General features: G+C 37.3%; 1 protein-coding gene across 1 annotated transcript in view; it reads left to right on the forward strand.

Annotated features, from left to right (window-relative positions):
* Window positions 1-3779, forward strand: part of map3k10 (mitogen-activated protein kinase kinase kinase 10) — a 61640-nt gene extending 57861 nt beyond the window's left edge. Inside the window, exons 10-11 of the mRNA XM_056478941.1 lie at window positions 549-1083; window positions 2865-3779. Coding sequence (XP_056334916.1) covers window positions 549-1083; window positions 2865-3274 — 945 coding nt within the window. The 3' untranslated portion in view covers window positions 3275-3779. The remainder of the gene's footprint in view (window positions 1-548; window positions 1084-2864) is intronic.
* Window positions 3780-14574: the final 10795 nt, after the last annotated feature.

The following is a 14574-nucleotide window of genomic DNA, read 5'->3' on the forward strand; positions in this document are numbered from 1 at the left end:
CATAAAAAATATTTAATTTTTTAGTCATACTATGATACTAAATTCAATATAAATGCATGTATAATATGTCATGCATTATATTTCAATTATTCTAAATGTAAGTATGTTTATAATAAACACAGCATGTTCCAAGCCATAAATAAAATTAACATGCCATTAACATTGTTCGTGTCAATTAATAACTCACTCTAAAGAAGAATTTAAATTCATTTTAAGGAGAGTTTTGTAATGATGGACTCTGTACAACCGAACACTTTTAATGGGCCATAATTGTTGACTCAGTAGCGGATATTCATATTCCAAACATAGTGAAAAACCCTTCAACATTTAAGCAGCGTAACAAGATCTAGTAAACGATAAATATATAAATATACACGTGCCACTCTTCTTTACATACAAACAAAACTTTATATCTTTAAATATAAACAAGACTTTAGCTTAAAAGACTGATGATTTTCAAAAACATACATTTGAAGTTTGTTGACATTTATTCGTTTAGTATTGGACATTACATTGCACTGCTGAGCCATTCATTCACCTGTGTTCAGATGAATCAAGATGAGCAGGACGTGCGAGAGGAGCAGCGCAAGAAGAAAGAGGGCCTGTTCCAGCGCACGGGTCGATTCAGACGCAGTACTTCTCCACCCAGCCGCACACTCTCCCTCTCCCTGTCCCACAACCGCCATCACGACTCCATCCTGCCCAGCATGGACCCATCTCCATCAGTCACCCTCCTGTCCCTGTCCTCCCTTTCTGACTGCAACTCCACCAAATCCCTGTTGCCTTCTGATCCTGATGATTTTGCCCCGACCCCTAGTAGTGCCCTTCCGGTGGTGTCACCCGCACCGGCATTAAACCCTCTGCTGGACCTGAGGGCGGAGAGCTTTAAAAGAGAGCCCAATCAGTCCCTCACACCCACCCATGTCTCAGCAACCATGGCATTAAACCGTGGGCACCGGCGGACACCCTCTGATGGAGCCATTCGTCCTCGAGCACAGACGGTTGTGGGGCATCGCCGGACCCCTTCTGATGGGAGTATGCCCTTCCCCACTGCTCCTGCCCCGAATATTACACCATATACAGGTATGACATTTGGCTCAAATTTAATTGCATTTTTATTTTTGCGTGAAGTAATAAAAATACCTGCATGATAAAGTATTTTTACACAGTGGTGAATGGCACAATATTTTTATGACAAGACATGAAGAAACAAACTAAAAAATTGCAACAAACTAAATCCAGAAGAACTGTGGAAACATCTCCAAGACAAAAAAGTGTCGCCAAATGTTGATTTTATTTAGTTAAGTAAGGGATAAAGTACGTCCAGTCGGTTGTTATCACAGAATAAAGCACAACAGACTTATCGGCAGCTCAACGTGAAGCCGAGAGTTGATGTAAAAAACTGATAGGGCTTTATCTTGCAAAAACAACCGCCTGGATGTACTTATGTATCTCGTTTATTACACAGCTACTTGCCATAAAAACAAGACACAAAACACTGCTGTGAACCACAATAGTTTATTAATTAATTGAAGACAAAGCTTACAGAAATGAAAATGGCTGAAGGGAGCATACGCTAATCTACATATTATTCAGTCACAAGATGCGCTAAACAATTAACCCTTTCATGCGTACAATAATACCAATGTGATGGGCCTTGGCTGGTCCCTAAAGCATACGATCAAACTGGTGTGTTTAGAACGTTCAGAGCGAAATATAGATATAGCTGAATATTGCCCAGTAGCAGTATCACACGTGTAGTAGTGCAATATGGCTGTATATCGGCACTGGTGGGAGGCATGCATTGGCTCGAGGCCGCAGGCTGAGTGCCCCCCACCAGTGCCGATATACAGCCACATTGCACTGCTTCGAGTGTGATATTGCGTTTATACAACAGTTTGATGGCATAATCATGTGTATAAAAAATAAATCAAACACGGAGACTATCAAAAACCTTTTGTAAGAGGAGCTACTTTCTTCCGCCATTCATTCACATCTGCAGTTTACCATCAGAACAGCAGAACCCGTTGCCAGTTCACAAACGTCACTGGAGAGCTAGTATTTGAATGTTTCTCTAGAGTAATATCTAAAGTGATGACAAAACAGGTGATTTTGCTCACGTTTTTAGATTATAAGGCTAAACTGCATGAAATGCCATCAATCTACAGAGATCTCCCATTATTTCTCTGTTGCAAATGGGATATCACAGAAATTAACCCTAAAAAGCCAAAGCAAAGCCAACACTACCAATTTCTGTGGTATAAATAGAGCAGTACAAAATACAAAAGAGAAAGAAATCGAGTCAGAATGTCAATAACCTGAGTTGTAATGATTTGTTTAGCTGTAGTTTGAAACTTTAGCTGAGAAGATGCTGTTTTTCTTACCTAAGGTAAAACTTATTATGCAGTCTCTGTCACCATCTCGTGGCGGAATGTCAACCGTCACTTTCTTTGGTCTGCTCTCACAGCATAATGGTGGCCGATGCGCTCAATCCGATGCTCTGAAATTATACATATTTTAAAGTAGGCACTATCCTTAATAACAAACTGCATAGTTGCAATCTAAACAACTACATTCTCTCCTAAAAAAAGCCTTAAAAGTACATTATGTTGTCCAACAGCTGCAATATTTGTCAAACTGCAGAGTGTTTGAATGCTTGTTGCTGAATGTAGGAGGAATAATACATAAGAGTGAAGAGGCTGGACTAGTGCTGTTATTGCAGAATATCGCACGGCTATCAGCTAATCAGATTCAAGAACCAGACAGAACTGTTGTATAAATATAAGTATATAGCAGACACATACATGCATATTTCATGATTGACATTTAAGAATCTTTCACGTTGTTCATGTGTTTTCCTCCAGGTTCTCGAGAAACTCTTGACATTCCTCGTCTGCCGGACCCATCCATGATTTTCCCCTCAGCACTTCGGCGCAAACCCGCACCTCCCATCCCCATGCCTGAGCCAGATAGCCATACGGGCACTCTAGAGCGACCCAAAACCCTGGAGTTTGCTCCTCGTCCTCGTCCCACCCCAGCCCGTGCCCGTCCAGACCCCTGGAAACTGTCTTCTCTGTCCCAGACCCTCAGCTCTTCTCCGGGCAGCAGCTGTGACAGTCCGCTGGGTTCAGGTGACAGCGGTGTCAGTGCCGGCACCGGCGGCGTCCATCAGAGCCTCCTGGACATGGACATGGAGGGCCAGAGCCAGGACAGCACCGTCCCCCTGTGCGGACAACATGCAAAGGCCACTCTCTGCGCTCAGCATTTCTCATAGAAAGACCCTCAGTGGCCAAGGTTTTTTCTGCGTGATCCCAGCAGACCACAGTCTCTGGCAGCTCCTCTGGAAAGCAGAACCTGATTTTAGCAAGCGCAACATGTTCCTGGATCAACATCGTTGATGATCACAGAACAACATTCCAATTATCCAATCAGATTTGAGGGAAAACTCACAGTCTCTTTAAAGGATTAGTTCACCTAATGATTTTACGCATCCCCTTCTTATACAAGATGTTCATGTCTTTATTTTGTCCTAAAATAAATAGGTTTTTGAGGAAAACATGCAGCAATTTTCTCCATAGTGGAACTCTGTGGTGGATTGAACATCCAAACTAGGGAATTGGGTGCAGCTTTAAAAATAATTTAAAGGGATAATTCTCCCAAAAACGAAAATTCAGTCCTTTTTTACTCATTCTCCACTTGCTAAGCTGAATGGCTTATTTTATTTTCTTAGACATATCAAGATAAGTGCATAAAGGTCTCTCTCTCCCACTCTCATAGACACACACACGCACGCTATACTCCATATAAAAGACAGAAACCAATTTTTTTTATTATTGCAGTGGATGATCAACAGTAAAAATTATAAATGGTACCTCGTCCAAACCAAGAAAACAAGCAACAATCAAGAATGCATGATTATGTGGTGTCATGGCTTTGTAATCAAAAAATGTCATTATAATGGAAGTAAATGGGGCAAAAATAGTCACAAACATAACGAAAGGGTAGTAAATTTGTCGAAAGTGTATGGTTGATGTACATTCACCAGCCACAAAGATGCTCTTCTGCATACCTCGGTTGTAACGAATGGTTATTTGAGTTACTGTTGCCTTTCTATCAGCTCGAACCAGTCTGGCCATTCTCCTCTGCCATCAACAAGGCACTTGCGCCCACAGAAATGCTGCTCTGTAAACCCTAGAGTTGGCTGTGCGTGAAAATCCCAGTAGATCAGCAGTTTCTGAAATACTCAGACCAGCCCGTCTGGCACCAACAACCATGCCACGTTCAAAGTCACTTAAATCACCTTTCTTCCCCATTCTGATGCACGCTTTAAACTACAGCAGATTGTCCTGACCATGTCTACATGTCTAAATGCATTAAGTTGCTGCCATGTGATTGGCTGATTAGAAATTTGAATTAATGAGCAGTTGGACAGGTGTACCTAATAAAGTGGCCGGTGAGTGTATATGCATTAAAATAAAATTTGTCACCAAAAATAATTCCGCTAGCCGAAACGCAGTAAAATTTATGACCAAATTAAGACTCAAAATCACCACAGAGTTGATGAAAACCCAACAGCACATAAGGGTTAAACGTTAAAAATAATAAGTAAAAAAAGATGAGCTTTTGTGGTTTAAAAGTACATAATTATTATAAAAAAAATTTTTTTAAGAAAGTAACAGATTGTTTCACTAGGAAAACTTTTTTCTGTGGATTGGGATCATTTAGAACCTTTTGAAGCTTCAGTTTTGAAAGTTAAAACTACTGAGCACCATAGAAGTTCACAATATGGAGAAAAATTCATTATGTTTTCCTCAAAAACCTTTATTTGTTTTCAAAGTGAACTAATTCTTTAAATTCAGGCTTACAATCAGGGTTAGGTGCTTCTACACCATTGTTAATCATCTTTAATTATCCTCAGATTTTCAGAATAATTTATAAGTAGGTTAGGTTTATGGGTTTGTATTTCATTTTTGGACAGACAAGATTCTTTTTTCAGTATCAACAAAATATGTTGTTCCAGGAACGCGCCTGACTCTGCAAGATCAGGATGTGTGTGTCCTGAAAAAGCTGCCCTCTGCAGTGGCTAAACAGACGCCTTGAGGATGGGTTAAGAGCTTGATTTGTTCATCTCAGCCCGTCCGCAGTGACTCATTGTCTTTGAGTTTAATGGTTGGTTAAGTGGGGCCAACAGTGAGAAGCTTTATTACACAGAGCAGAAGAGGCCAGTCTATAACTTCTGTAGCTCTGTGATCCTCTTGTTTGTCATTATCTCTGTTATCACAGGCCTGTCTCTCTCTCTTTCTCTCTCTCTTGCATCTTCGTCATCATGGTCTCCGTATACACACAACCTCAAAGAAAAATGACCAATAGTTTTTTGGCATCATTCCCTCCAGTGTGTACATTGTTCGGTGATGCTTTCCGTGTTTATTATCAGGAGATTGGTGCATGCAGGTAACTGCGGTGACACAGGGAGCTCTTTTTCATTGTAATATATTGATACGATAAGACTATAAGAATTTTATATTTTTCTTTTTTTGGAAAAAAATCTAAAAAAAAATGCTATCAAGGACTCATCGCACGAACTAATCAGAGTCCAAATGTGAAGCTTGAGCAGATGCTTATCCTTTATGTGTGGTACCTGGCGTAAGGGTCAGAAATGAATGGGGGCTTGAGGCAAAGTTGCACCACACATTTAAAAAATTTACATTTCCTCACATTTATCACAGTCTAGCGATTCTAAACTTTAAATTTCTCTTGTCTGTTGAGCTTAAAAAAAAAAGATATTCTGAAGAATGTTGGGGAAAAAGCTATGTTTCCATCCAAATATGGGAATTAGACTTGTGCTCAAAACATGTTGTGAAATTTCTTTTTATCAGTGGTTAGCACTGTCGCCTCACAGCAAGAAGGTTGCTGGTTCGAGTCCCGGCTGGGTCAGTTGGCATTTCTGTGTGGAGTTTGTATGTTCCCCGTGTTCACGTGGGTTTCCTCCAGGTGCTCCAGTTTCCCCCACAAGTCCAAACACATGCACTATAGCTGAATTGAATAAGCTTTTGGTTGTAGTGTATGTGTGTGAATAAGTGAGTGTGTATGGGTGTTTCCCAGTACTGGGTTCTAGGTGTAAGGGCATTCGCTGTGTAAAACATATGCTGGATAAGTTGGCGGTTCATTCTGCTGTGGCGACCCCTGATAAATAAAGGAAGTAAGCTGAAGGAAAATGAATAAATAAATAATGGCAATAATCTCTCATCTCACAACAGAGGTATATAATAATAATTCTTCTTCTTCTTATTATTATTCATTCATTAACTTTATCTGCTTTTCCGGGGCTGGGTCACGGGGGCAGCAGTCTTAGAGAACCCCAGAGTCCCCTCTCCCCAGACACTCATTCCAGCTCCTCCAGGCGAGATTCCGAGGTGTTCCCAGGCTAGCTGAGAAACATAGTCCCTCCAGCGTGTCCTGGGTCTTCCCTGAGGCCTCCTCCCGATGGGACATGCCTGGAACACCTCCCTAGGTAGACGTCCAGGAGGCATCCGAAACAGATGCCTGAGCCACCTAAGCTGACTTTGCTCAATGTGGAGGAGCAGCGGCTCTACTCTGAGCTCCTCACCCCATCTATAAGCGTGCGCCCCGCAACCCTGCGAAGGAAACTCATTTCGGATGCTTGTATATGAGATCTTGTCCTTTCAGTCATGACCCAAAGCTCATGACTATAGGTGAGAGTTGGAACGTAGATTGACCGGTAAATCGAGAGCTTTGCCTTTTGGCTCAGCCCCTTGACATTGACCGCGTTACTGCTGCCGCTGCACCAATCCACCTGTCAATCTCACGCTCCATCCTTCCTTCACTTGTGAACAAAACTTCAAGATACTTGAACTCCTCCACCTGGGGTAAGGACTTTCCTCCAACCTGGAGATAGCAAACCACCTTTTTTCGGTGGAGCACCATGGAGGTGCTGATTCTCATCCCAAACCACCCCAGTACATGCTGAGGGTCCATGTTCGATGAAGCCAACAGAACAACAATAATAAATTATTAATAGCAATTGATGTTTAACCCAGTAGACACCACAAAAAAAATAACATAATAATTCTTAAAACTACTCTTATGAAGCAAAAAACTATTTCTTAAAGCCAGATATTGCCTCTTAATGGAAAAGGTCATTTCTGACCCAGTTTGGCACTTTCCATGAGTATGGTACACTTTGAGGCCTCATTAATAATACCTTGTACAGAGGCATACATTACATTCATTCTTTTATTCCATCTTAAATTGTTATTTTGACTTTTTTTTAACTTTATTTTATAACTTTATTTTATAACTTTATATTTTTTACTGTATCCAACTAATTTAAAAGATACCGCATTGTTACATTATTTATTTTACATTTAAATGACCATAAATTTTATGGTCCATAAATTTGCTATTATGAATTATAAAGCTTCGGGTTATGCTATTTTTAAATATATATATATACAGTTGAAATCAGAATTATTAAACCTCCCTTGATTTTTTTTCTTTTTTAAATATTTTCAAACGATGTTTAACAGAGCAAGGAAATTTTACAGTATTTCCTATAATATTTTTTCTTCTGGAGAAAGTCTTATTTGTTTTATTTTGGCTAAAATAAAAGTTTTAAATGCTTTATGAACCCTTTAAATGTCAATATTATTAGCCCCTTTAAGCTATTTTTTTCGACTGTCTACAGAACAAACCATCGTTATAGAATAACTTGCCTAATTACCCTAACCTGCCTAGTTAACATTATTAACCTAGTTAAGCCTTTAAATGTCACTTCAAGCTGTATAGAAGTGTTTTAAAAATATCTTCTCTCCGTTAAACAGAAATTGGGAAAAAAAAATTGATAAAAAATAAAAAAATAAAATAAATAAAAAACAGGGGGGCTAATAATTCGGGGGGTTTAATAAATCTGACTTCAACTGTAATTTAATGTCTGTGATGTTTGCTAAGGCCTATTTATTTGGGCAGAGATGCAGTAAAAAAGGCTATTTCTCCAGTCTTCGGTGTCACATAATCCTTGATCTGGTGCTCAAAAAACATTTATCATCAATGCTGAAATAATGGTGCTGATTAAAAACAAACGAATGAATAGAACACCAACATTTTTTAAATAATATACATTTTGTAACAAAGTCTTAAACATCACTTTTGATCAATTAAATACTTTCTTAAAAGGGTCAGTTCACCCAACAATTCAAATTCTGTCATCATTTACTCACTCTTCACTTCTTACAAGCCTGTTTTCAAACCTTTTATTGAACACGAAGATATTTTAAAGAAAGCTGGAAATCTGTAACAATTGACTTCCATAGTAATGTCTTTTAAGTCAATGTTACAGGTTTCCAGCGTTCACAAAAGTTACAAATCATACCGGAAATGATTAATTCAGTTCATAACAGTTTCTTTGACCTCCTGATGTCAACGTTTTCTGAAGGGTTTTGTACCCTATTTGTGGAAAGTGCCTCTTATCCAGTAGCCATGCTCCGCTCATTTCTCCTCTTCTCTTCTGGAGTGTTTACTTCCCCCTCTTGTTGTAAAATCATCGGAAAAGCCTCAACACAACGTCAGCTCCTGTGAGCATTTTGAGGAGAAATGAAAAACAAAACAAAAAGGGGATTTTTTTTTTTGTAACAATTGGCAATAAAGAGCAAACATGTACTACCTGTTTTTTATAAGCGTGTACCAGACAGACACTTCCGTTCCTCCTCGAGTGATGTTCTTCCTCCACCTACTGATCAATTCAGCCGAAGAGAAAGGAACAGTGTGTATGTGCTAAACCACATCTGACCAGTGCGTCACCACAGAAAGCCTTTTGAAGGACACCGTTATGTCAGGCCACATGTGGCCAGATGCTTGATGACATTGTATTTGTGCAGGGAAGACCGGACGTTCTTTTGACGGCCTGAGAAACGCACACTGGAGGGGTTTCAAATTTGTTGTGATGAACCGTTAAACCTGGTAGTAGACAGTATTTTTTTGACTGTCCACCAATGAGTATGCTTGTAAGTGTGCGTGTGGGAGAGGATGATAGGTGTGTGTGTGTGCGCATGTGTTTTTGTGTTTATTGTTATCATTTGTATGGGGTAATTCTCTGTGCAGGGGTTGACCAAACCCCAATCCCTTATTTCCTGTGTGAGGAACACTAAGAGTATTTATTAAAATAATTGTTACAAGCAGCGGTGTGTTGGTTTTGAAAGACATTTTCTGTTCTTTAATGTTTGTTTGGGTTTTATGACTACGCAAGGTCTTGTTAAAAAGACAATATAGTTGTTTGTACCTGGTGAAAAAAGCCCAACCTAAGCTGATTGGCTGGTTTTAGCTGTTTTTTTGTTCAACATTTATTTAAATACTATATATTTTTTACTTTTTATTATTATTATTAATAGTAATAACTTTAAATATTCTTCAAGCTAGGTTTTTTCAGGTTAAATGACTTTATAAAAAGTATTTGATAAATTTGTAAAGGTGGTAATCAAATATATATTTCATATTGGGAATTAAAGGCCGGCATGGTGGCTCAGTGGTTAACACTATATATATATCAAGTCAAGTCAAGTCAAATCAAGTCGAGCTTTATTGTCATTCCGCTACATGTGTGGACATACAGAGGAACGCAATGTCGTGTCTCGCAGGATAATGGTGCTACATAGATTAATCATAAATACAAACACAACACTGGACATAAGAACTATTATGAAAACCTGCATAACTAGCATATACTATAAAATTAATACTATAAAAAATACTTAAACTATACACATAAGACAGGCTATACGAGTACTTTCACATAAGACTGAACAAAGTTGTGCAGGATATTGTGCAAGAGAGATATTAAAGGTGAATATTGTGCAAAGAGGTATTTAAGGTTTAATATTGCACAAAAGTTATGTGTATGTGTGTGTGGGGAGCGGGGGGTTGCTACTAAGTAGTGCATTTATAAATATGATAATACATTTTAATTATTTAACTTTAAAAGTAACAGTTTGCAATATCGCACAGCATTGCACAGATTATTTTTACAGGTAAAATAACTGGAATGAAAAGAATGACATTTTTAAATAAAACATTTATTTATTTATTTTATATATTTTGAAAATCAGATTGATTTTTACTTTTTTATGTGCTTTATTATTGGTTTAGCATTTTTATACATTTATGCATAATCTTAAATTTTAGAATAAAAAGTTGAAAATGACAATAAAATCAATAAAAATAAATAAATAAAATCACTGACATGGTAAAGATTTGATGTTCATATCACTGAAACTTCTGGAGAAATTTTGGAGTAAATATCTATTTTCTAATCATTCAAATTTATTATGATAAAAATTTGTATGAAAAAAAAACAAGCTAATTTTACACAGTTTTAAATTTTATACAGTTGAAGTCAGAATTATTAAACCCCCTGAATTATTAGACCCCCTGTTTATTTTTTCCCCAATTTCTGTTTAACGGAGAGATTTTTCAACACATTTCTAAACATAATAGTTTTAATAACTCATTTTTAATAACTGATTTATTTTATCTTTGCCATGATGACAGTAAATAATATTTTACTAGACATTTTTAAAGACACTTCTATACAGCTTAAAGTGACATTTAAAGGCTTAACTAGGTTAATTAGGTTAACTAGGCAGGTTAGGGTAATTAGGCAAGTTACTGTATAATGATAGTTTGTTCTGTAGACTATCGAAAAAAATATATAGTTTAAAGGGGCTAATAATTTTGACCCTAAAATGGTTAATAAAGCATTTAAAACTGCTTTTATTTTAGCCAAAATTAAACAAATAAGACTTTCTCCAGAAAATAAAATATTATCAGACAAACTGTGAACATTTCCTTGCTCTGTTAAACATCATTTGGGTAATATTTAAAAAAGAAAAAAAAAAATCGAAGGGGGCTATTAATTCTGACTACAACTGTATATATATATATATATATATATATATATATATATATATATATATATATATATATATATATATATATATATATATATATATATATATATATATATGCAAGGCAAGGCAATAACCCATCAAAAAAGGCTTTAAAACCAAGCAGAATCGTCTGTTGGCTGTCGCTTAGGTGTGACTTCAGCTAATCAGTTTTGGCCAATGCTTCATTTTACAGTCTGATGAAGTCATCTTTCTCTACTGCATTGTTTTTAAACAGAAAACATTTACAGGTAACCTATTCTTTAAAAACAAAATTAGCAATAAAATTGTGTGAAGCACCAAAAGTAGACCATATTGAAATTGATTTGAATACTATTTTGACTATTGTTGTTATCCATGAAATTTTAAAATGTACTTTTTTTTACAGGAGAGGCTAGAAAAATCATGAAGCTCTACATTATTATTACTATTAAGTTAGAATTTTTAATCATTTAAATGGCCAAATTCTGACTAAGGAAAGTTGAATATGCTGGACAGTTTTTTTTATTTGCCTAATAAATGACAAAAGACGACAGTTTTAAATTTAAAACTTTAAAAGAATCCTATTTTTTTCTAATGATATATGATGTAATAAATATGTATTTTAAAAATAAGTATTTCACATGTCTGTATTATAAATCTTCAGAAACTATTTTTGGTGTATCAAAAAGTGTGGTTAAGATGATGGTCCGACAGGCCAATCCAGCTAAAATTAGAGCTTAAAATGTCACTAAAATGCAGTATTTAAATAGAAAATGAGGCGAATAACCGAAAAAAAAAACACCCCTTTCACCAGGCTGGCTACAGTCCTGTATAAATATATTTAAATATGTAAACGTGTAAATACAGTGTGAAAAATAAAACATTAAACAATAGTAAAAATGATATTTTATAGCTTAATACTCTTAAATATTATTTTTGTACCAGATAAATTCGGTCATTATCAAGACCATTGTGTCTTTTACATTTTAAGGTTTGGGGCCCTCGCAAAAGGAAAAACGTTTTTGGTGGGTTCATGGCATCTAAAACCATTGAAAATCCCTGCATTTCCAAAAATGTCCACTAGATGTCGACCCCCACTGCAAGTTCAACAATAATGGCGCAACAAATTTGGGGAGTTTTGTGTGTTTTTATTTATTTTTTACTAAAAATAAATAAGCTTTATTATTGAATGTATTTTTTTTATATCTAAAATAAAGTTATGTTAACTGAAATGGTATACTTTAAGCTTTAACAAAATTTGACAATAACATGACTCAAGAAACAAAGCTGTTTTTCTGTCTCCATCGTGCACGTGCTCGGCTGCGCGCGCTCACAGACACTGGTCTGTTTAACGTTACATCAGCGATTGTTCTCTGAGGACAACGAGAAGAAACCGCACTGATTTGCTTTCCACTCAAAATAATTCGTGGACACAGAAAAGGCTGTGTATGTGTGTGACAAAATTATTTATAAACTACAACTAATTTATTGTCATTCGGACCTCCGAACTGTGTAAACACAGCCTACCTAAACTGGGACTGGGCCAAAAGATGACTAAATATGGCAAGCTGTTTTATGACATTTCATATATTGAACAGATCCAATAGCAAATTGTTATGCTACTAGTAAGTATTTCTCATCTGCTGGTATTTCTTTCAATAGGTATAGCACTTGGCTAGCGCTGTTATTTAGTAACTAGACCTGCATTTAAAGGAGCTGTATGCAAGTTTTGGATTCCTCTAAATCATAGAAATACCATACTATTTCCAGAAAATTATGAAACATGCTAAGTGAGAATATTTGTTTTTCTGAAAAACAAGTCAGTTTTCTCCTTTGAAAATGGTCATTCAGAATTTATGTCTTTGTTTTGGTCTCTATAACACAGTCACTGCCAGTTTACCTAATAATATTTAAGCAACCTGTGTTCCCTCAGTGGAAAACCGCATTTCATTTCAGTCACGAAGGCTGCATCAATGTATATGACCGCAGCTAAAAACACGGTCTCTGTAGGAGAGCTGCAGCCTCCAAAATGAGACAGATTCAGACTTATAAATCCACACATGGTGGATTTCAATTAGCAAAAAGTATAAATATTCCAAATGTAAACATCAGATGAGCAAGATACATTGTAACACCACGTCCCAACAACATGAGATGCACAAGATTCCAGGAACAAGCCATTTGACTGTCTGCACCAGATGCAACACAGCAGAAACATTTAAATACAGGCATTCAGAGGCACATAATTCACTGCACCCAAATGGTAAAGCTTATAATCTAATTAATACATATTGACAACATAGGCTCATTCTGAAAACGTAGCCCTATAATAGTTTCTGGAGATCGTCAATTAGGTACATATATGGCTGCATTTTATTTTTAAAACATTCGGTACCGGGCGGTAGGACGCCATTCCTTTTTGCGCTTACCAGCTGACCGCTTGCCTCCGTATGGACGTTTTTTCCTCTGTAACCAGTTTGTCCCGTTAGCTCGCCATGTACGTCGACGGACTTGAGATGCAGAGGAGTTGACAAGGTTTGAGTCTGGTGAAGAGCAGTTCCAGTAAGCAGGTAAGACAAAAACATAAGGCAAACAATAAAACAAACAAGTAAATAACAGGGTGAGAATGTGGTAAAAATCTGAAAATGTGGTAAAAACCAGACGAACGCTTTTCTTTTTCTGGATTGCTTTTGAAAACTGTTGGTTGGGTTTAGGAAAGTGGGTGGGCGGGTCAACCAATAAAATTGTTGGGGAAATAATTTAGGGAACAAGATGGGTGGGTCAGGCGATTGGCCGGTCAGTCAGTCAGTCAACAGCGGCCTCTGGTGGATTTACGCAAGAACAGCAGGCACAAATGGCATTCGCGAGAGAAATTTGACATCTCAAAAAGCTTACACAGCAGCCTCTTGTGGATTTGCGAAAACAAAAACTGAAAAAAAACCCGTTCCTCCTAGGATGTATTTTACAGTCTCCAGAAATGTATATAGAGGTACATTTTTAGAATGCGCCTGGGTTGTACATAGTAGTTAAGGCCACCTAATATAAAGTACCATTCAAGAGTCCACACACTTAGCTGATGATTGCTCACGTTTGCAGGGTGAGAGGGGAGTTTGAGCTCAGGTAGATCTTGATGAACTCCCCCCTGCTTAGGGTGTGTGAGGAAACCGGAGAACCTGGGGAAAACCCACGCGAGCACGGGGAGCACAGAATTGTCAACTGGTTTAGTAAGGACTTTATAAGGGGACATTCTTGCTGTGAGGCAACAGTGCTAATCACTGGGCCGCCGTGTTGCCCATCTGGAAAGGAGAGGGAGTAGGGGTGGGTAGGGGGGGATTCTTCAAAACAAAGATATTGAGTTACGAAAACTGATTCATCTTATTGGTGAATCAATCTTAGGCTAATGCGGGCCAGCCATTTATAAATAAACTGCACTTATCAATATAAAGACCAATAAGTTTTTTGTTATTCAATGAAGTTAATATCAGAAAAAATGAGGCTCAAAAACAGAAATATCTGATCATTGCCCATTAATTTTACGTTTACATCATCAAAACATCAACTGTGTTTCTGTGCCGATTGGACTTGATTGGCATGAAAGGAGCAATTAAGCAAATAGAATCATTTGGCCTAATAGTGG

This window comes from Danio aesculapii, chromosome 18, assembly GCF_903798145.1.
Source record: "Danio aesculapii chromosome 18, fDanAes4.1, whole genome shotgun sequence".
NCBI lineage: Eukaryota > Metazoa > Chordata > Actinopteri > Cypriniformes > Danionidae > Danio > Danio aesculapii.